The 20197-nt window shown below is 40.5% G+C and overlaps 3 protein-coding genes across 3 annotated transcripts; 1 reads left to right on the top strand and 2 right to left on the bottom strand.

The window, feature by feature from the left end:
• Nucleotides 1-6479: 6479 nt before the first annotated feature.
• LOC137865938 (uncharacterized) lies at nt 6480-8768 on the bottom strand. The gene is made up of 4 exons (XM_068701529.1): nt 8459-8768; nt 8167-8307; nt 7957-8075; nt 6480-7517 (listed from the first exon to the last, which is right to left on the bottom strand). Exons 1-4 carry the CDS (start codon nt 8763-8765, stop codon nt 6519-6521), a joined length of 1566 nt encoding a protein of 521 aa, XP_068557630.1. The 5' UTR covers nt 8766-8768; the 3' UTR covers nt 6480-6518.
• Nucleotides 8769-10300: 1532 nt separating this feature from the next.
• Nucleotides 10301-13810, top strand: LOC137892576 (glutamate-rich protein 6-like). Its single transcript, XM_068737831.1, is given in 13 exon segments — nt 10301-10319; nt 10466-10524; nt 10668-10796; nt 10875-10967; nt 11050-11261; nt 11392-11453; nt 11580-11755; nt 12692-12774; nt 12915-13073; nt 13264-13514; nt 13598-13714; nt 13717-13734; nt 13737-13810. Coding segments are annotated over 13 exon segments (1452 nt in total).
• A 581-nt stretch (nt 13811-14391) lies between these two features.
• selenot1a (selenoprotein T, 1a) lies at nt 14392-19338 on the bottom strand. Its single transcript, XM_068701740.1, has 6 exons — nt 19157-19338; nt 18228-18338; nt 16292-16418; nt 15357-15444; nt 15036-15202; nt 14392-14907 (listed from the first exon to the last, which is right to left on the bottom strand). The coding sequence occupies exons 1-5, from the start codon at nt 19291-19293 to the stop codon at nt 15078-15080; spliced, it is 588 nt and encodes a 195-aa protein (XP_068557841.1). The 5' UTR covers nt 19294-19338; the 3' UTR covers nt 14392-14907; nt 15036-15077.
• Between the last annotated feature and the right edge of the window lie 859 nt (nt 19339-20197).

Here is a 20197-nt window from a genome sequence, read left to right as displayed (position 1 = left end):
CCTAATATCCTCAGCCCTTCAATTCCACTCATTTCTCTAATGCATACACGTCATAATCATATAGAAACAAGATATTCATAGACTCCCATTAAAAATGTTGTTATGCACATTTGCTTTTATGTTATCAGCTTTTAATGAATTATATATATATATATATATTTTAACTTGAAATTGTTTGTGTTTTTTATAATTATTCTGAGAAGTGTGTTGTTGTTTTTTTGAAGAAACCATGACTTTTGCTGAATCGCTGGGGGGATGCAGTGGAATCTGTCAGAACAAATGGACTCAGAGGGAGTAATTCAGTGCTTGTGTGTCTCAGATAGAAAGAGAGAATGACAATCACTCACAGAGATGCTGGACAGTCTAGTTCGGCCTCCACTGTAACAGTCGTCTGCCTGTGGCGCAAAGATATCCTGGAGCTCCTCTGCCCAACTGCGGCTGTTTACCATGCAGCCCCTTCCTCCTCTCTGGTGCTGTGTGTCACCTCCACAGTCCTCCCACCAATGGCCTGTTGTGGCCTTTCTCATGAATACCTCTCCCTCCTCTTCCTCATCCATGTCCACATCATAATCCTCCATAAAGACAGACTGTATGGAGAGGGTGGAGCAAATGCCAGAGTTGGGGGAGGGACTAAGGGCCCTGGCTGGGAATATGAGACTGAAGATATTCAGAGCCGGGACACCAATCTCAGACTGAAATCAAATGCTTGAGTGCTGTCTGTGTTAATCTCTATAATCTCCATGGTATCTTTATGTTTACTGTGATCAAGCAAACAAAAGAGATTCATATAATAGCAGCATGGGCTTAAACATGAATTTATAGCAATATTCATAATATTCATCATCTAGATGCTATTCCTACTCTGATTTTTCTGTCTCTGGTCATACCTTTTTTATTTAGTCTTTAAGAACATTAGTCAAAAAACTAATTTTGCCAAACTTGCTGAACCATTAACGCATAGCATGGTCTTCCATCCTAACGTCCAATCACTAGTCAAATAAAAAGCCAAATCATATGTCGATCATGCTGTGCATATACTCACCTGCTTTGTGGAGTGCAAACCATTTCTTAAGATTCTTGAAATAAAAAATTAAAAAGCAGAAATCATTACAAAACAGATATCAGCACAGTGTTGGATAAAAGGACAATTGCTTCTCCCATGCTGGACAAAGACTGTACGATGGCTCCCAAAGGGTGCATTTCAGGATCTCATAGTCCTCTACAGAATAGTGGTTATTCCTGATCTCAGTGCTCCATAGTTCTAGCTGACTAACATCCCACAACTGTAGTAAACGAAAAAATACAGTCACGCATCCTTGCTCTCGAAGTCCAGCATCACAGCGTTCTGTTGTCACGTTTGGCTAAGTTTCAGTGATGCATGTAAATGTGTGTGTGTGTGTGTGTGTGAGTGTGTGTGTCCATGGTCACATGGTGCAAAGAGGAGAAAGCACCATGTGGAAATATATAGGAACAGACAGAATGGGGTGTGCACGCTGTATGAGTGTAGAGGAATTTATTTTTATAAGATCATATTTTATAAAATGCCTACCATGGAATTATTTTGTCGTACAATTAGGTACACACACATGGGCCATGCCAAGAGGTGTAAGCACCGTGGCACAAAAGGGGAATAATTGCATTACAGATGAATCACGAATGAAAAAGTGCTAAACATGTTTATTGAATGCTCAGTATCACATGACACCAGCCCCGGAAAGTAAGCAGGACGGACAGTTAGGGTTGAGAAACTTTTAAATTCACAAGAAATACATTTTAAACCTAAAAATAAAATCGGTACCATTCTGGATAACATGTGTTTTTTTTCCAAGTCAAATTGAAGATTGTTTTTGCCTGTTGAGAGTGGAAACCAGGGCACAGGTGACAAATATTGAAGCCTGGATGTGGGTTTGCGTGAGCTTGAGGTCCAGATTTGTAGTCAGCTGGAGCCCGCATGTACTTCTGGTCATCCGCAAGTTTGACAGCCTTGTTGTTTGAAAAGTATGGATCAAAGTGAAGCTGGTAGTAAGGAACATATGGACTCATTGGGCCTTGATAGCTACTGCTGGGTTTTGTTGTTTTAGCAGTAGGAGCAACGGCGGTTGTTGGCTATGACGTACATTGCGATTTTGAAGTGGGAACTGTGTCACCTGGCTTAATAGTTGAAGGCAGAGTAGTTTGCATTGGTTCCTTTGGATTTTGTGGGTATGGAATGTTGGATAAGTGGGTAGTGGTAGTAAATGGAGAATCCCGGCATCTGTTGGTATAAGGGTAATAGATGTGCAGGAGGGAGGGTTCTCTGTAGATAGCTAGTTACAGTGGTTGTGTCAGGGGCTTGTGCCAGAGTCATCATATGCATGTAATAGTATTACAAATATTATAATATGCACTGCTAGGATCGTAGATGGAAAGGGGCTGGGTCGTATGGCGCTTCAGGCTCCAGGAATTTAGAGGGAAATGAAGTCTCCAGGGCTACCGAGCAGGCTTGGTGTAGTCGAAGCAGGTGTTGTGGCAGATCTTCTGGTCATGGGGGCAGGTGACTGGAGTATCCAACAAACTCATAGCCAACACGTAATTTCCATCCTGAAACAAGAATATGCAACTGGGGGGAGGAGAAAACACATTATTCTGTGCCATGCGCCTACAGCTTTAATATAAACTGACATACATGGTTGGTTGTGTTACAATACCCATGCCCAGCTGTAATTCAGCAGCTCTGGGCTCCATGGCTTTCAACTTTATCTTGCTTTGCCCACAGTGCAGAGAACAATCCGAGCTCCTCCATGCTGCTTCATCAGCCATGTTGTCCGCCAGCTGTGATGTCTGCTGCAACATCACTTTTGGAGATAAGAAGTCCAGATACAAAGTTAATTCTGGCCATATTCCTTGGTTTGAGTACAATGTATTATTTGCACGGATATATCAAATTCAGATAACTGGACAGCAAAATCTTACTTTTGCCATCTGAGTGATCTGAGTCAAGATCCATCATATCCTGTTGCAGCAGCAGAGGCAGATCCTGACTGGGGGTACATCCCAAGTCTCTTATTTTTCACATTAGGCTTGTTCGAGATGAGTCAAGTCCTGCGCAGAATCGATCACAGGTGATCGGCGCACAATGCATGCCGGTTAGTTTCTTGTCCGACTTGATCCCAACTTACTCGGACATCATGAACAAGTGGCCAACGATAACCTCATGAGAGCGAGGCGGCCCCAAATTTTAGAGCGAGGTGCCGCAGTTGTTGGAAACGCTTGGCTGTCGCTGGATCAGAATCAGAATCAGTTTTATTGGCCATGTATGCGTACGCATGGTCCGGTTTCCACTTCGCTCTCAATGTACATACACAAGTTTACAATAAACAATAAAAAAATATATATAAAAAATAAAACAAGGGCAACATCAAAGAGCTGATTGGCTCTCAGATTTGACAACAAACACCACGTTTTGTAGAAAATCCAAATTTTCTGTGTAATTGTAATATTTAATGCTCGCTTGTTGGCAATTAGTCACATGTTCTGCGACGAAGGTTTAACCTAAAAACATATCTTGTGTGATTGATAATAAATATGATCAATATGTGTTTGATATGTGTTATTATTATAACACATATCAAAGCAAGCAGCAAAGTGTTTCCCAGGCAGACATAAAAAGAACAAAAGATAGCATACAATACAGATACACGCACATTTTCACATACATATACTGTACATTTACAAACTTATAAATACTGTAAACTACAAGTAGCCTACAGATCTAACAGGAAGTAACTGTTTCTTTGACTTCCTGTATATTTTTTGAAGGCGGATGAAAACTGTCCAACTTGACCGTAGTTTTTTGTCATTACTATTTGCTCACTTCCTCTTCAGTATTCACAATCGCCACTAGAAGTTGCTAAAGGACCCAATACAATTACTAAGATAAAATGGTCATCTGTATGGAGAATTAAATGACCCAAACTTCTACTACTCTGGAGTTCGGGAATTGAAATAGACGCTGTGCAACACTTAATGGAAACTAACTGGTGGTGAAAATCATAGCTGCTAAACATCAGTATCCATTATTACAAAATGGAAAGAATATGACACCAAAACAAACCTTAAAGAGAGGGCCAAAACCCAAGGACCAGACATGGAGGACATTAATCAGAGAGGCAATGAAGAGTCCAAAGATGACCGGTAAAGAGCTGGAAAAGTCCACAGGGAGGATTTGAGTTTTGGTTCATTTGGTTGTTGTAAAAATATAGAAAAGCTACAGAGCGCTTAAATTAGCAGTGCCAGTTAGTGACATACAGTATAACACATTGCAGAAGGGTCGGTGTGTAGTGATAGTCCACACAACCTGTTTCCCGAATGGAGCATTTCTTCTTCTTTGTGCTGTTGAACAGCAGTTAGCATCCAGCTAATGCACTATACCACCCACCCCCTCTGCATAACAGTATGTCGATCAAATTGGTCAAATTCTGCATCATATTCCCCAAAACTTGTCTTGTTGAGTTGCAACGTTTAGAAATAATATGACAATATATGATAAGTCTTGTCTTTGACTTGAATTCCCACTGTAATAAATAGTATAAATGGACCATGTTTACGCATATTTATGTTCCATAAAACCCTATATAGTACCTAACAAAATACTTATTGTATTGATAAGTGTGTTGTTCAGCTGCAGTGGAAATGCTGACTTTAACAAGTCTACAAAGATTAGGTTGTGTTCGTAAATTGTATCCCAAAATAAATTAACATGTAAATACCATAATCTTGTGTGCTGCACATGTTTAGTGAATATTAATAATTAAAATGTATGAGCTTTTCAATATAAACTAGTGAAAACAATATATTATACAATACATCGTCTAATCTGAAATTAGCAATCTTACTTCATCTGACCCAACCACCTGGTTACTGGTGCTCATCATGGACAGAAAATGTGAGTGTCTGACATGTGAAGAAAGTGACTTAAAATAAATTGTAATATAGAGACAAAGGAAACAATGTGCTACTGTGAGATTGCTTAAACTAGCTACATACTGTTTATCAATGCAATATCACTTATTTAGAAATGCAAAGATTTGTCCGTCCTACTAACCTTTGTTCTCTACTCTTATCTCACCACTTGAGCTGAAGGCGAGTATGAGCTTCTGACTGAGAAATAAAGTGACCAAAAGTAATGTTTACTATTATGTGAATGAGTGACAATATTCTACACCTGTTTATACACAAAATCACTAATTTATTAATTCTAAGATGTTTTGTCTTCCTAACTTTATTCTAATTATTAATTTACCCTTTTCACAGAGACTCAAAGATCCTGCAGTACATCCAGAGCTTCCTTTACAGCATAGAAGGTTCATTCCCGACCAGGTCAGATTGATGACAGTCCACAGGATGCCTGTGTTTTGAATAAGTAAGCTGCACATTAGAGTAGTTTTTCATTTTGAGAATACACTTTCTGGTTGACAGAATATTGATACCACTCTGTAAATTAAATATAAGGTGGAAGCAACAGTCGGTTGGCTTTGCATGAAGATGGGAAAACAGGCTGGCTCTGAACAAAGGAAACAGAATCCAGCGGATCTGAAGTTCACGAACTAACGTTATATCTTGTTTGTTTAATCTGCACAAAAACGCAACTGTTAAAATGATAACTCTTAAACTAAGATTAAGCTAAGCTAACTGGCAGCTACCCTACAGACGAGTGGCATCTTCACATCTAATTGGCATTTTTTTTTTTTTTTTTTTTTTAAGTTGAACTGCTCCTTTAAGATTACAAAAACAGCATAAGCTACATAAAGTGGTGACAAGCTAAAGTTCACATGCTAATCTTACAGCTACCTTCTTTAACAATGTTCCACTGCTTCTATAGCATCAAATTAAGACTACATGTTTTCTAGACTCAAATAACTTGTGACACTACAGATTTAGTCAGACATGAATTAAGTCTGTAGGCCAACACTTCAACTGAAGTCTTGGAGACACTACCAAGAGAAGGATCCACATTACTGACTCTTCCTGGGTCTTTGGCCTTCCTGAGAGTGGACGTCAAACAAACTACACAAAGCCAGCGTCACAACCGATGAGATGTGAGGAAGCTCCAGCACCCCACGCAACCACCTTCAGCTACAGACTTTCTACACTTTATTGCTTTGATGTCGAGTTCAGTTAAATAAAAAAAAAAAATGGATATATAAAACGATCCCGTTTTATGTCACTTTACCCTCACTGATGTTGGTTACATGAATCTTAAGTAGTTAATCCATTAAAGATAACAGTAAAATAGTGTACATTTGTAGACTGTCAACAAAACTTTCCCATCTAATCAAAAAGATAAATTTCATCAAAAGTAATGCCCTTAATCGTTATGGACTGTTCACTTCATCCTCACAAACTTGAAACTCCTTAAAGCAAGTGTAACAATACAACATAGTCCATCTACTCTGGGGTAGTAGCAGTGTCAACAGTACAAATGAACATAACAGGGTCACTTAGTTATTTAAAGCATTTATTGGAACAGTTTGGGCAGACTAGCCTAAATTAGGGGGATAACGGACAAATTGAAAGGGTTCTTGAGAAGGAGATTGAAATTGCTGTGGCGGTGAGGAATCAGTTTTCTTTGTGGTTTTCGTCATTGGAGGGAGATAGTGTGGCAGACTTTGAGAGGGAAAAGGGTGATATGGAGAAGGAAACGGCATATATGCAAACTGCGGCGGAGGCGATTTGGTCTTTTGGCTCGTCACTTCTGACTTCGGGGATGGATAGTGGAAATAGGGAGGCAGAAAACGATATTGAGGAGGAAATGACATGTATGGAATATGCTGTGGCTGAGGTTTAGCCGTGGTTGTAGCTGGTTTTGCAGTCGCTTGCAGAGGCCCTAAGCCAGGCCAAGGAAAGGAATGGTAGACGGGGTAAGGAAATGTCGAAGGAAGAGCTGTGGCTGCTGGCTTTGCAGTGGCGGTTGGTGCAGCTGGAACAGGGGGAGGAAAGTAAGAATAATAAGGATGGAAGAAAGGGGGGTATAGTGGAAGTTCAGGCATTTGTGGTTTCTTTGCAGCAGCCCCTGGTACCGATGGGTAATTAGCATAGGGTGGAAAGTAATAAGATTGAGGAATTCCAGGAAGTGAATAATCTTGGTTATTCGGCAACTGGGGCACCTGAGTTGCCTGTGGCACCTGAGTCACTGGCAGCTGGGGCAGCTCCTTCTGGGGCGGCTCCTTCTGGGGCGGCTCCTTCTGGGGCGGCTCCTTCTGGGGCGGCTCCTTCTGGGGCGGCTCCTTCTGGGGCGGCTCCTTCTGGGGCGGCAACTGCTGCACCTGCAGGGGCGGCAACTGGGGAACCACATAGGGAGGCATCACAAAGGGAGGCACCACCTGGGGGGGCACCACAGGGTATGATGGAGGGTACCAGGGATTCTGAGGATGTGGGTTTTGTGGGGCAGCAGTTGTCGTGGCAGGTGCAGCAGGTTTACTACACCAGAGTGAGACTGGAATTCCCTGCCAATGCATTGGGAGCACATAACTTCCACCCTTGGAGAAGAAAACAAAAATCAGAAAAGGTATCAAACTAGTTCAGGTTTCACAGTAAACAAATCATTTTCATTATCGATTAGTCTACAAGCCTACATTTGCTGTCAATTTAGTCAAAATCAGAAAATGGTTGGCCAATCCAAACTAGTGTACACACACACACACACACACACACACACACACACACACACACACACACACACACACACACACACACACACACACACACACACACACACACACACACACACACACACACACACACACACACACACACACACACACACACACACACACACACACACACACACACACACACACACACACACACACACACACACACACTTTAAATTTAAAAACAACAAATAAAATTACATATTTTTTAAATGCCTGGATTAGCCACAGATTGTCAACAACCAGTCTGGCAGAACAGCATTACCTCTTGAACCATGTTGCAGCCATCATAGGGAACCAATATGACAAGCCCAAGGGAGTTCCTATGCATGCTGTAGCCACATGAGTAAGGGACTTGGGACAGAGGCATTGGCGGTGCATTTTCTGTGGGGGACAAAGGGGTTTTGCAATCAACAATAATACCCAATTGTACCGTTTAAACAGATATTATAGCAAATTAATCTTATCACTTTACCTTGTTCCACTGCAAACTTAGAAACTCCCGGTCCCACTGCACTGAACTTCATCTTGTCCCCACCACACTGCAGAGAGGGAGACATGAGCCTCCATGCCGCTTCTCCGGAACTGGTATCCTGCACTTGACCTTCTGACCAGCCTGAGTGAAATTATCAGATTTTTTTTTTTTTTTTAAAAGAAGTTTGAAGGAACTGTAAACTGAGTACTTTAAAACATTTTGCAGTCCAGACAACAAATAGAAATGTAACCGAACGTTCATTCAATACAGTAAGGATCTCAAAGATGTTTACCTGTAAAGTCCGCTTGATAAGCAGCTTCATCCTCCGTAGAAGAGTTTGTTGACAGCTTCTTGGTGCCGTCAATAACTTGTGACTCAAGGCCTGACCCTTTCTTAAAGACTCTCCCAAACACAATTTTCCCCTCTTGGACACCTATAATTTTGGATGAGTCTGCTTTTTTTCGCCCTTCTTGTCTTTCTTTTTTCTTCAGTCGATAACAGTCCATCGTTTGCGCCAAACAACACATCAGAAGAAGAGCTGCAGCTAAGTAAACCGCAGTGCCTTTACATCTTCCTTCACGCACCATTCTGTTATACATGACTTCTGGAAATGCTAAGAGCTGACCACTTCTGCTTTGCTGCAGCTATTTGTTCTGTGATATTCTCTACAAAAACCAATCAAACTCTGCGAAATTGATTGCTCTCTAATCACCTGCCATTGGTTCCACCTGGGAAATGGCACTGCCACAGGTCACGAGACAAGAAGGTGGGAGGGGTGACCTGGTTATTATTTAAGATTTCATTATCAACCCACATGACCAACTGAGGGAGAAAAGAAGCACAACCACTCTGCCATCTTTTGGATGAATTGTGTTAAAGCATGTGTCACTGAATGTAGAGGCGGATGGAGAGAGTGTGTAAAAGAGAGTTTTTAAACAGGGAGTGAAAAAGCACATTACTTTACAAAACCTTTCAAACTGTTTTAATGAACTCTTAACAAACTGTTGACATTCACAATTACTATTTCCAAAAGTATTACTTGGTGAAGCTTCAAAGTCCATTCTTGACCTATAAGATAGTGTGATATGACTACGAAAGGAGTTATTTTGTAAACCAAGAATGGACATATAAGCCAACAAGTACTGAGGAAAAAAATGGGAATTTGAACATATACAGCTCCATGTCAACAAGGCAAACTCCATCTGCAGAGGAAGATCTAGAACATCTAATAAATGGACCTTGAGGTGAGATTGTTTTGTTTTTATTCTCTCCAAATCCACTGAAACAATTTTTGGAATTAGTACTTGTTTGTTTTTCTTCAGATATTTAGAAAAATTTAGAAATACATTTCAAACTCAAATGAATAGCACTGGATAACTAATTCCACATATTAAAAGAATATATAATTGAGATTTCTTCAGATTCAGTCTAACAAGATCTGAAATTGTATCTTTTTTTTTTTTTTAAACTGGAGCCTTGACATAAAGTGTATGTCTTCTCTGCAAACACATTGATGGAGTATATAGTCAGCACTTTGACAGTATTAATACATGAACAAAAAATTCTGGGCAGATAATATGGCCGACATCTTCACATTAAAAATTCAACATGAAAAAAACATTGTCCATCAACTTTGACTGTGTTTGAGTAGTAAGCATCACGGTGTAAACACATTGAACCAGGATGAACAATGGAGTTTGGTCTCTATGAAGATGTTGGCTCAACAGTCACCGACCTCCGTGAATACTAATACGTCTACACATTGCTATTTCATCTCCAAGGTTACTGACAACACCAGCAAGTGTAAAACATTGAGGTGAGTGCATAACCTTGTGTGTACTTGCTTGGTGTGCTATTTTTAATGTAATATATGACACTCAAATTGAGATCTAAAGCCAATATTTTGGCACCCTCAAGTAGATATATTTTTTGAATTTGCATTCAAAAATGTAAACAGCTGGTTTAAAGTCTCATATTTAACATGTGATTGCTTCCTCATCTAATTACTGTATATTCATCTTATATCTCAGCAGGAGAGAAACCTTAACACAAGCAGCGAATGCTGACATTCGCTTTCTGAGACAAATACGCTGAACGCAACGACTTCACCCCAGTCAGAAGGACGGACCAAAAGATGAGGTCCAGCTCTTCAGGTGAGTCTGCTTCAAGCACAATTAAATTGGAAATTTTAGAAAGTGACTGCAAAGGAAAATCTTTAAGTTCCTTTCCTACTCAGGCCAGTGTTTTGTTCTCTCAGTAGGATGATCTAACAATGCAACAATAACTTTTGTTTTACCAGTAGATGCTGCTGCTACATTAAAACAGGATCTCAGTGAGCCACCATCTGCCCTGGACCACGTAAGACAGATGAAGTGGTGGACAAAACACAAATCAATTTTCCTTTTCAGCTCAGGTCTTTTTTGTATCAATACATATCTCATGTACTACAGTCTTTGATTAATGAATTCATTTGATTTGTGTTTTTCTCTGGGTTTGGTAAGAGGATACCAGAGGGCTGTCCACAGTCTGTCAGTGACCCCCCCACCTATTGGATCAGAGCAGCAGGGGTTCTGAGCTACAATCGGGAATCTGACAACCAAAGAATACATTTAACAACCATTCTTCCAGCGGTACAAAGATCAAATTTCCACTGACTGTTTTTGCCTTTGTGTTACTGATTAGTGACACTTTAATTCTATGTGGTCCAGTCCCAGGCCCTGACGGAATACCCAGTGAAATGTGAGTACTGTGGAGAAAAGGCCCAACCTTCCCTGGATCTAACATGGGCACAAGGGCCAGAGGTGAGGAAGAAAGTGCCTTTACTAAAACAGATTACCCAAACACACATGACGCACTGCTGACCTCCTTGCGTGTTCATCTTAGACAGTGCCTCTCTTCTGCTGTGCCCAGAGGCAGCAGCTGAGTAAGATGCTGGTGAAGCAGAGATGTGTGGTTGTGGGGAGATGTGACCTGAGGACTGGTACGCCAACATCACCGAGAGACAAGCCAGCCACAGACATGGACGAGCTTCTCTTCAAAGGCAAGGAGATGGAGGATCACAACAAGTTTATCATGGAGTTACCGGGGGGACTTGGGTACACATTTTCATCTTAAAGTGTCTTTTATCCAACACACAGAAACAAAAATATAGTAAAAGGATAATCTTGATGAATAAAACTGCAAAGCATTAAAGTCAAGAGCAATGTAATCTGTATTCTTTATTAGAGAACAATCAGAATTGAGACTCTACGAGGATTACTCAATCCAACTCCCTTTTGCACAACCCTGTGAGTAACGGCTCAGTGAGCAGCTTACACATTGACAGCTTTGAATCTGTTCAGTCATGATAAACAAACACAAATCTTGAAATAGCTCTGTGGGACTGATACAGTTTTTGTTGTGCTATTGTTTAGCTGTCCCAAAATCAAAGGTCCTCAGCTTTCGGCTGTCTTGTGCTCCATTAAAAGGATGCTGGACAGTGTGTCCTTGTAGCGCAACTGAGAAGCACTTGAAAACAAAAGAGGAAGAGGAGGTGTTGGTCCCTTTTTGTGACCACAAGCCACTTCTGTTCGGCATATGTCATCATCAGGTACCCACAAATTGCTGCTATGTCTTCTTTTATTAAAGTCAGTCTTAAGAATACCTTACCTTAAAGGGCCAGTGTGTATAGGATTTAGTAGCATCTAGCAATGTGGTTGCAGATTGCAACTAACTGAATACCAAAGACAGAATACTGAAGACTGCGGTCACGTGAGCTGCTGAGTGAAAAGCCATGGTAATGCTGCGGTATTTTTCAGGAACTTCAACTTGCATTCTTTAGGAGCAACAAAATTCACGGTTTTGCAGTCGGTGGTTCACATTACCGCAGTTTGCTTGATTTGTCCGTCTGGGCTACTGTAGAAACATGGCGGTGCAAACATGGCGGACTCCATGAAGAGGACCAGCTCCCTATGTAGTTATGAAGGTATCATTCTAAGGTATTGGAAGCTTTCTTAGTTTCAGGTGATTTATGCACTAATGACAACACAGTGTTATATAGATCTGCCAACAGATCCCTCTAAATCCTACACACTTGCCCTTTATTTGAAATATTAACAAATGATCATCATTTCTTTGACTAGAAGTCTACAAATATATATTAATCTATGCACACAAATACACTGCCCACAGGTGGTCAAACTGTGTCTGATCAATAAATAAAACCAAACAATAGCTGTGTGTAACAAATGTGAGCTTTTTTCTTATTGTAAAAAGGTTAAATATTTAAGATTAAAAACATTTATGGTCGGAGCGTTACTCTGTATTGTGTCTCCATAAGGTAGATGAGAGACAGATTTTAAAAAGATATCCTCCCGATATTTAGACCCTATAGGTCAGGCATCCTACATTTCCCATGTGCAGTAGCTTCTTTCGTTAGTCTCACTGCGCACGCTAAATGTCCACATTTTCAAATAGAGGCTTTCTGTTATGAATTTGTGGTTAACATTAACATTTTCTGACTTTGTTTAATCTTATATGTTCACAGGATGGGGCACAAATTCTACAGAAGTATTATTCCAATGGCATGAAATTTCTTACTGTGTTCCCCGATGGCTCTGCTCAGGCCTTGTATCCACTCACAATGGAATGTTTGTAGATGTTTTTATTATCTTATTATCTTTTCAGTGACCAGGAGAGTGTTAGACTGTGTGTGCAATGCAACCTGTACTCTACAATGGGTGTTCCCATCCTTATCACCATGGTAACAGCTATCCCTCAGGTCTCTTGGCTCTCGTGGTCGTGGTCACAGAGGAGAATGGAAGAGTCTGCATCGTGTATGATGACAGCTGTGCCTCCTATCAACCAATCAGAGCCCTGTTCCAGTCTGATGGCAGGGCGACATGTTATCACAGCAATAGAAACATATGGTACAAAGAAAAGTGTTTATATATATCATTCAATTAAAATGTTTAGAATTGTTATTATATTGGGAATAAAATGTGAATTATTTAATTTTAAGGTAAATATAAATTAGGCAAATTGTTTCTATACTAATGAAAGCATCTAATGTATGGTTTAAAAATAACTGATGATTGCATGTGTGTGTTTATGTTGCAGGTTGAGCTTAAACAGTTCAGGCGGTCAGTGTTTGGATGAGGCGGGTGCCAGGGTTCGGAGGTGGCGCTGGAGCAGCCGGGGCATCATTCCCACTCCCCTGTACCCCGTCTTCCTGTCCCTCAACAAAACTGTTGGGGTTCGAGTCTTCGGGAAGGAACGCGTGTTTGTCTCCTTTCTAGCAAGAGGTCAACAGGCAAAGTTCAGTGTGGGCACCTGCTGCGCTCAGGTGAAGCATTGCTTTCTATCTACATGTTGCAGTTGACAGCATTTCCAGCTCTGCGTCAGTAATGTGCAAAAACTCCCCCCCCCCCTCCAGGAAGAATGTAGAACATAGTTGGGGCTGCTTCAGGAGCGGACCCGTTTGTGCAGGCAGCCAGGATTAGGATCCACCTGGTCATTCAGCACCTCCACCAGTACCTGATGACGCCATCACGACCCTGGATGCAGAAGACAAACAAGCTCCTCACCTCCATGTAGGTTTCTGGAAGTCAGTGCTGGTGTGATGATGGGTGAGAGTGAAATAACCTTTATTCATAGGCGTCTTTGATTGTACCAGTAACAGAGTTCATATATACTACTACAAATAAGGGTTTCTATTTTTTCACCAAATGTCTCAATAGTGAATCTAGGTTTTACAAGGAACGGGCTCAAAGATGATCTACATTTCTTTTGTGCAAACTGGATTATATTGCCAACAATTACACAGCGTATCAAAATAAAGTTGTAATTTACCCCCTAATTTTTCTTCAGTTACTTCTAAAACTCATAATGAAAGGATGCGACCTTATTATCAGGAATATCTCAAATTCAACAAGCTCGCATGGCACTGGGACGTCACTATGTTTTAGTCCATTGTACTCACACTTAATCCGTTTTGTGTCTTCTAATTAAATCAGTGTAGCTCCTCTAGTCTTCCTAATAACATTAAGTTGAACAGATGGCTAAAATATGTGCACTGACTCAAGTAGGCCATCTGCTTTACGATGAAATAAGCAATCTCTCCAAGCCTTTCAGACTCCCTACTCAAACCGTAATGGCAGTCGCATTATCCACCAATTCTTGAGAGTAAAAGACTTTCGCTCTCTTAGGACATCATTTGTAACACCAGATTGCACCACAGCCTCACGGTTAAATAGTTACAATATGTTTTATTAATCTTCTCAGCTTCCTTCAAGTTATGCAAATATAAAAACAATTATTCAGAAATCATATCAAGACACAATCACCAATGTTATTTTCACAACAGGGATGACAGATTGGAAGTGTTTCTTCTACATGGCTAAACTACGTTTAGAACAATTAACGTAAAATTTTACATGTGGCTCGGTGGTATAAGTTAAACGTCTTATTAATTCACATAGATCAATTAAAGTTAAAGACTATAAGTATCAATTTGAAATCTTTCTTGATGGGACCATTGATGACCTGGATGAAATCTGCAGTAGTATGAATAGTACAAGAAAATGACAAAAGAATGGCCGGCACTGTTGCCATGGATCCCACTCTGGCGTCGGGGGCGGGGCGTCTCCAAGGGGCGTGGTGAAGACTGATGGGGGCATCCAGTCTGTGCTAGCAGTCTTCCTGCCTTCAGCGCAGACCTTCATAAACATCACTTCACAGCCCAGTGAGAAACCCACCTCAAACCTGGGAAGGAAGAGAGGGAAGGTAGATCAAAACACATTTCCGATGGCTGATGCATCTCACAAGGAGAGCAAAAGATCGTTGTAGAAGACTAGCAGAAGAGCTGTTAATATGAGCACTACTGTACTTACATGGAGGGGCTTTTAGCTCCAGCCAGGACATGACGAGTAGGGTTAGGAGTGGAGGTGTGTTCCTGTGTTCATGTGAACGTTCATCTTCATCTCGTTGTCCAGGATTTGCACGAGCTGCTGCATGGAGGGCAGGTGACCCGACTCTAGTTTTGACCACACCGGCACATCTGTGGAAAAAAAAAAACACTTCACTGTAATGCACAGCATTTCACCAAAAAAAAAGAGAAAAAAAAAAATCAATATTCTAATGTTAAAGAATCAATCTGAAGCCAGAAGCATTGGGTTCAGTCAATAAGCCCGTGCTGTGAATCATGAACTCACCATTTAATGTGATCTCAAAAGCTCCTGTAGACATTAACTGGTTTTCAATCATATTGCTGAGGAAGAACACCATCATGCAGGCATATATCTGAAAGAAGAAGAAAAGTTAAGAAGCTCTGCAGTTCAAGTTTTCTTACATTGGGCTCACTAAAAAGACACGGGTCAGGTATTACAACAGTAAAAGGACAAAATGCCCACTTGTTGTGCTCTATTGACAGTGAATATGAAGCTGCTTCAGGACTCTGGAGTGATGGGCAACAACTCCACTTCCATACGAGGTTGAGTCATAGTTAACAAACCCATGCATTTTTGACAACTAAAATCAGGTATTTCCAATTTAAGAGTAATTTGCAAAATGTTTGATATCACATTAAAAGCACACAGTTTAGCGGAGCCCCACTGATACACATATAGTCCTTCTGGGTCAAATTGATCACTATAAAAGAGATCTTTTTCCGTTTTCTTTATTTCTAAAGCAGTTTACCATCTAATTGATATTTATATATTTATTACATCTTAAGTAATGAAACGGCTCATTCAAAAACGCAAGAAGTGCAAGATTGTTTTATTTGGCGTTAGCAGTCATTCTTCCTCTGAGCCTCTGGCCCGTCTGTGACCTCGGGGATAACAGAGCCAAGCAAAACAATACTCGACAACTCAGCCTGAAGACCCTGGATGGGTTAACAAAACCCCATGGGTTTGAGTTGTACTTGGCAGTGTGAATGTACACAACTATATTAAAACAGTCAAACTAAACCCCATTTTCTCCATTTCTTATATTGATTCCGTGTGATATCTGTGGTGTTAACCTGCAAAAACAAATGCTCAGCTGCGTCATACCAACTCTATCCTTGTACTCACTGCTACACATGAAAATTACAGCGCTAACGCTCCCATACGATCTGACCATTAATGACTCTTATAGTGAACCGTACCTTATTTCCCTGGCCCCACTCCCAAAGGCCTGGGGCTTGCATACCAATGAGGGCGAATGGATCCCTGCCGATAATAATCAGCCCAATCACCAGCAGTTTGAACACAGACAGGAAGGAAGCAAAATGTCTGAGGAAATAAAACAAGAAACTGTCTTTTAATGCAATTTTTTGAGAACATAAGGGATTATAGATATACATCACAATTATCTGGATAGACGTGAGCCTGTAGTTTGTCTTAAAGCAGGTTGGTCATGTTCAATAAATATGTATGTCTCAGTTATTCAAAAGGAGTGTATACTTGCGGTTCAAAATATTAAAAAAAAAAAGGTAATCGCCCAAAAAAAATATATTCACACACACACACACACACACACACACACACACACACACACACACACACACACACACACACACACACACACACACACACACACACACACACACACACACACACACACACACACACACACACACACACACACACACACACACACAATTAGTTGAACACTGTGCCAAAAGGGAGAAGGGCATGGCCATGGAAATGAGTCAACCGCATAGCACCAGCTTCCTCCCATACAAATAATTATTATCTATTTCAACAGTGATTAAGATCCTACAAGGGTAATGTCACACCTCTCAACCAGCAACACAGAGCCTGCCTCCTGTTTACTGTCTTTAAACATGTGTAACTGGTTGAACTACAGCCCGTCAGTGGACGCACACTTATTCTTCCAGTGACTGAACCAGTCTGGAGAATTTGAAAGCCAGGGTGTGATACCGTCTCCTTCCTTTAATGGATCTCTGGTGTACTCATTAGGAGTTCAACTGATGAGGACCTGAGGGTCTCAGTGACGCCGTGCCTTTAACTACAACACCTGGGACAAGTGCACAAACCAGTCTCACATACGGACTCAGCCACTGGTCTAAATACCAGGCCATTGATGCTTCACTACTTCATTACACGAATGCTGATTGCATCAGAGTCTAAACTCTAGTCTGTATCCGAAACAGTATTAGTTCCTAGACGATTATAAAATGAAGGGAGGAATACATGGCAGAAACAAATTAAACAAGAATACAAGTCCTAGGGCTGCAACTAATAATGATAAACATTACCAGTTAATTTGCTGACTTATTCCTTCAAATAATCATTGGTCTATAAAATGTCAGATAATTGTGAAGTGATACATTGGTGGGATCATGTAACAGTTTGCTATAAATCAAAACAGTTGCGACAAAGCTTTTATGTAGTCCACAAAATAATGATGTTAATATACACTTCATTTCCAGGTTATTAGGTACACCCAGCTAAAACTAATGCAACAGTCCCGCAATAAATGAGTCAAAACAGTTCAAGAGAGGTGCTGATTCCACTGTGTAGTTAATTTGGAAGATGCAGTTTACACTGTTGAGCTGTATTGTATTATACAGAAAGGTCAGAGGTGTTTCCAATATTTAGCCTAACCTCATGATTTGACTGATTTAGACTGCATTGGTTTTAGCTAGGTGTACCTAATAAAATGGCAACTGAATGTATGTTAGTCATATTGACACTTAAAACAGCATAGGCCTATATAGTTTATAGGCCGACAGTATGCTCCTTACAATACCATTTCACCTGGATCTAGAATAAGTAATTTATTCTACAGTTAAATAGTAAGTAATTATAAACTAAAAAGAATGACCCTGTAAATTGGTCCAAAAATACCATTGATTAGTGAGCAATTACAATAATCCACACTAAACACTATGCACCTATATTTATTCATTTTAAGGGCCAGTAGCTCGGTCTACATCTATAAAACTACCAAAGACCACTCCATGGTCAGATGAACCTTCCATCACAGCTAATCTCAGCTAATCCCTGGCATCTTCCAGGCTGCTTTAATAGAGCTGGACATAATCTACTGGTAACGAGGCAGACGGTCTCTCTCACCGGTAGAGGGGCACAGGAAGGTAGTTCTCCCCCTCGATACGGATGTCTGGGTACCGCTGGTACAAGGCCTGCGTGTACTCCTCAAACACCCGCTTGTACCCTCAGGAAATGCTGCGAGAAGACAAAACACACAGTTGCAACATCAAACAAGGAGCAAAAAGGCAGCCACAGCAATACAATGATTCAAGCGTGGATTATGAATTTAGCCTCGAGATCAGGCACATGTGAATTCCTCTGTTATCTGTTACATTGTTAACGCTGAAGGAAAGTGTTAAATGTACCGTAAGTGTGAAATTCCAGTTAGCAGCATGTAAGCCCACTTTATACCTTTACTCCAATGCTACATGTCCGTTTGTGGTATATGTTAGCTTTAGAGAAAAGCAACAGTTTAACGTGTTAAAATGCGTTTCCTGTTCATGTTTAACGTTACTTTAGACACACTAAAGTTGCACAACATCTTAAAACCACGTGACATCGTTATTTGCATAACGTTAGACGTTAACGATGAACACTTCTTATTGTTAATGTTTGATGCGTTAGTTAGCTTTCAAGTAACTTAACTTTTCAGCACGGTCTAGGCAGTTTCCAACAGACTTTACCGGAATTTGATATAATCCAATAACATTACAAAATACACAGTAAACTAACGTTAACTCGCCTGTTTGACAGCGGAAGCGGGGCCATGCTGTCGACGAAATGTTCATGAGAAGTGTCATAAAAAATATATACATTTTATTTAACATGTATTCCACCCGTAATTTCGCAACTAACTAGCGAAATGTGAACGCTCCTTCTCTTATAACTTGCCACAGTGAACTACCGCTACCCTCCCGTTAGTTAGCTAGCTTTCGGCCTACGGTGTTGTTAGCCGGGGAGGTTAGCTTAGTTAGCTTGCGATGACTCGCCAGAATTTCCGCTTATTTGCTTACCAAATTTGAAACTTGAGAAGAGGTCCCGTAGCAAATTGCATCTTCATCTTCTTCACACCGCTGCTGCTGTCACCAGACGTGGTGCAGCACAGCGAGAAAGCCCCCAAGACGAGGAGCGAAAAACGTAACCACTTCATCGCCTTCCGTTCCAAGGTCTGTTGCCTCACTTGTCAGATGGAGGGGCAACTTAATCTGTTTAGTTACTGGTCGGGCCCTCCTCTTCCTCTTGCTATAACCTAACCGAGACCCACCTTTAGCGCCATCTACTGCTCTGGCTGTTCAACTGCCCTAAAGTGTGTACTTTCTCCCTTTAGTTCTTAATTCACATGTGTATAATCAGCTCGTAGTGTGTTAAAATGTGGGTTGGAAGTGAAAACGCAAAGTCAGTTAAATGAATAGGCCTAATGAATGAAATATAAACAGAGCATAGTTTAGTAATTTTCTCTTCAACAAAAAAATCCATATAAAATATTAAGACATTTATAATCACCCCCAAAACCAAAATTGAATGTTCAGTATTGTAGTAAAAATAAGCATAGCCTACTAGTAGACAAAGACATTTAGTCTTGAAAAGCGTTTAAAATATGTGCGTAACAATGCTTTCCTGAGTGTATACTTTCCCAAACCTATGAAATACACTTACAAATGCCAAATACAATTTTATTTTTAGCTCAATCAAACACAAGTTAACCTTTGGGAGACGCAATCACACATTGTGCAACTGAACGACAACATCACAGCTTACTTCATATAACAAATGTAGTTGCAAATGTATATGTATATCTGAAACTTGAACCCTCTAAAGTTTAGATCAACTTGGATAAGTTTTGAAACTATTTAGTAAACTTGTTGGTTGACTGAACAGTCAGCTGACAGCCGTGTCCTCCTACTACCACCTGTAGTGCAGGCATGAGATCATCTTGTATTTTCAGTTGTGGCATATCATAAGTGCCAATCCATGAAGTGGATGAACAATTTTAGTATAAACTTATCCACAAGAATAATATAATGTATCTGAATTTAAATTTGCATGTGCATATT

The sequence above is a fragment of the Cebidichthys violaceus genome, unplaced genomic scaffold, assembly GCF_023349555.1.
Source record: "Cebidichthys violaceus isolate CVI_PGR_0920_01 unplaced genomic scaffold, fCebVio1.0.p SCAF_8, whole genome shotgun sequence".
Lineage (NCBI taxonomy): Eukaryota > Metazoa > Chordata > Actinopteri > Perciformes > Stichaeidae > Cebidichthys > Cebidichthys violaceus.
The sequence above is the reverse complement of the archived record's forward strand: the minus strand, read 5'-3'. Positions and strand labels throughout refer to the sequence as shown.

What these genes read in the sequence shown, in the direction of transcription:
- LOC137865938 (XM_068701529.1), bottom strand. Translation starts at nt 8,765, where the DNA reads ATGTATAACAGAATGGTGCGTGAAGGAAGATGTAAAGGCACTGCGGTT. An exon ending in TAAGTTTGCAGTGGAACAAG is followed by an intron (nt 8,076 to 8,166) that starts GTAAAGTGATAA and finishes TGTCCCCCACAG; the next exon opens with AAAATGCACCGCCAATGCCT. An exon ending in GCTGCAACATGGTTCAAGAG is followed by an intron (nt 7,518 to 7,956) that starts GTAATGCTGTTC and finishes TTCTTCTCCAAG; the next exon opens with GGTGGAAGTTATGTGCTCCC.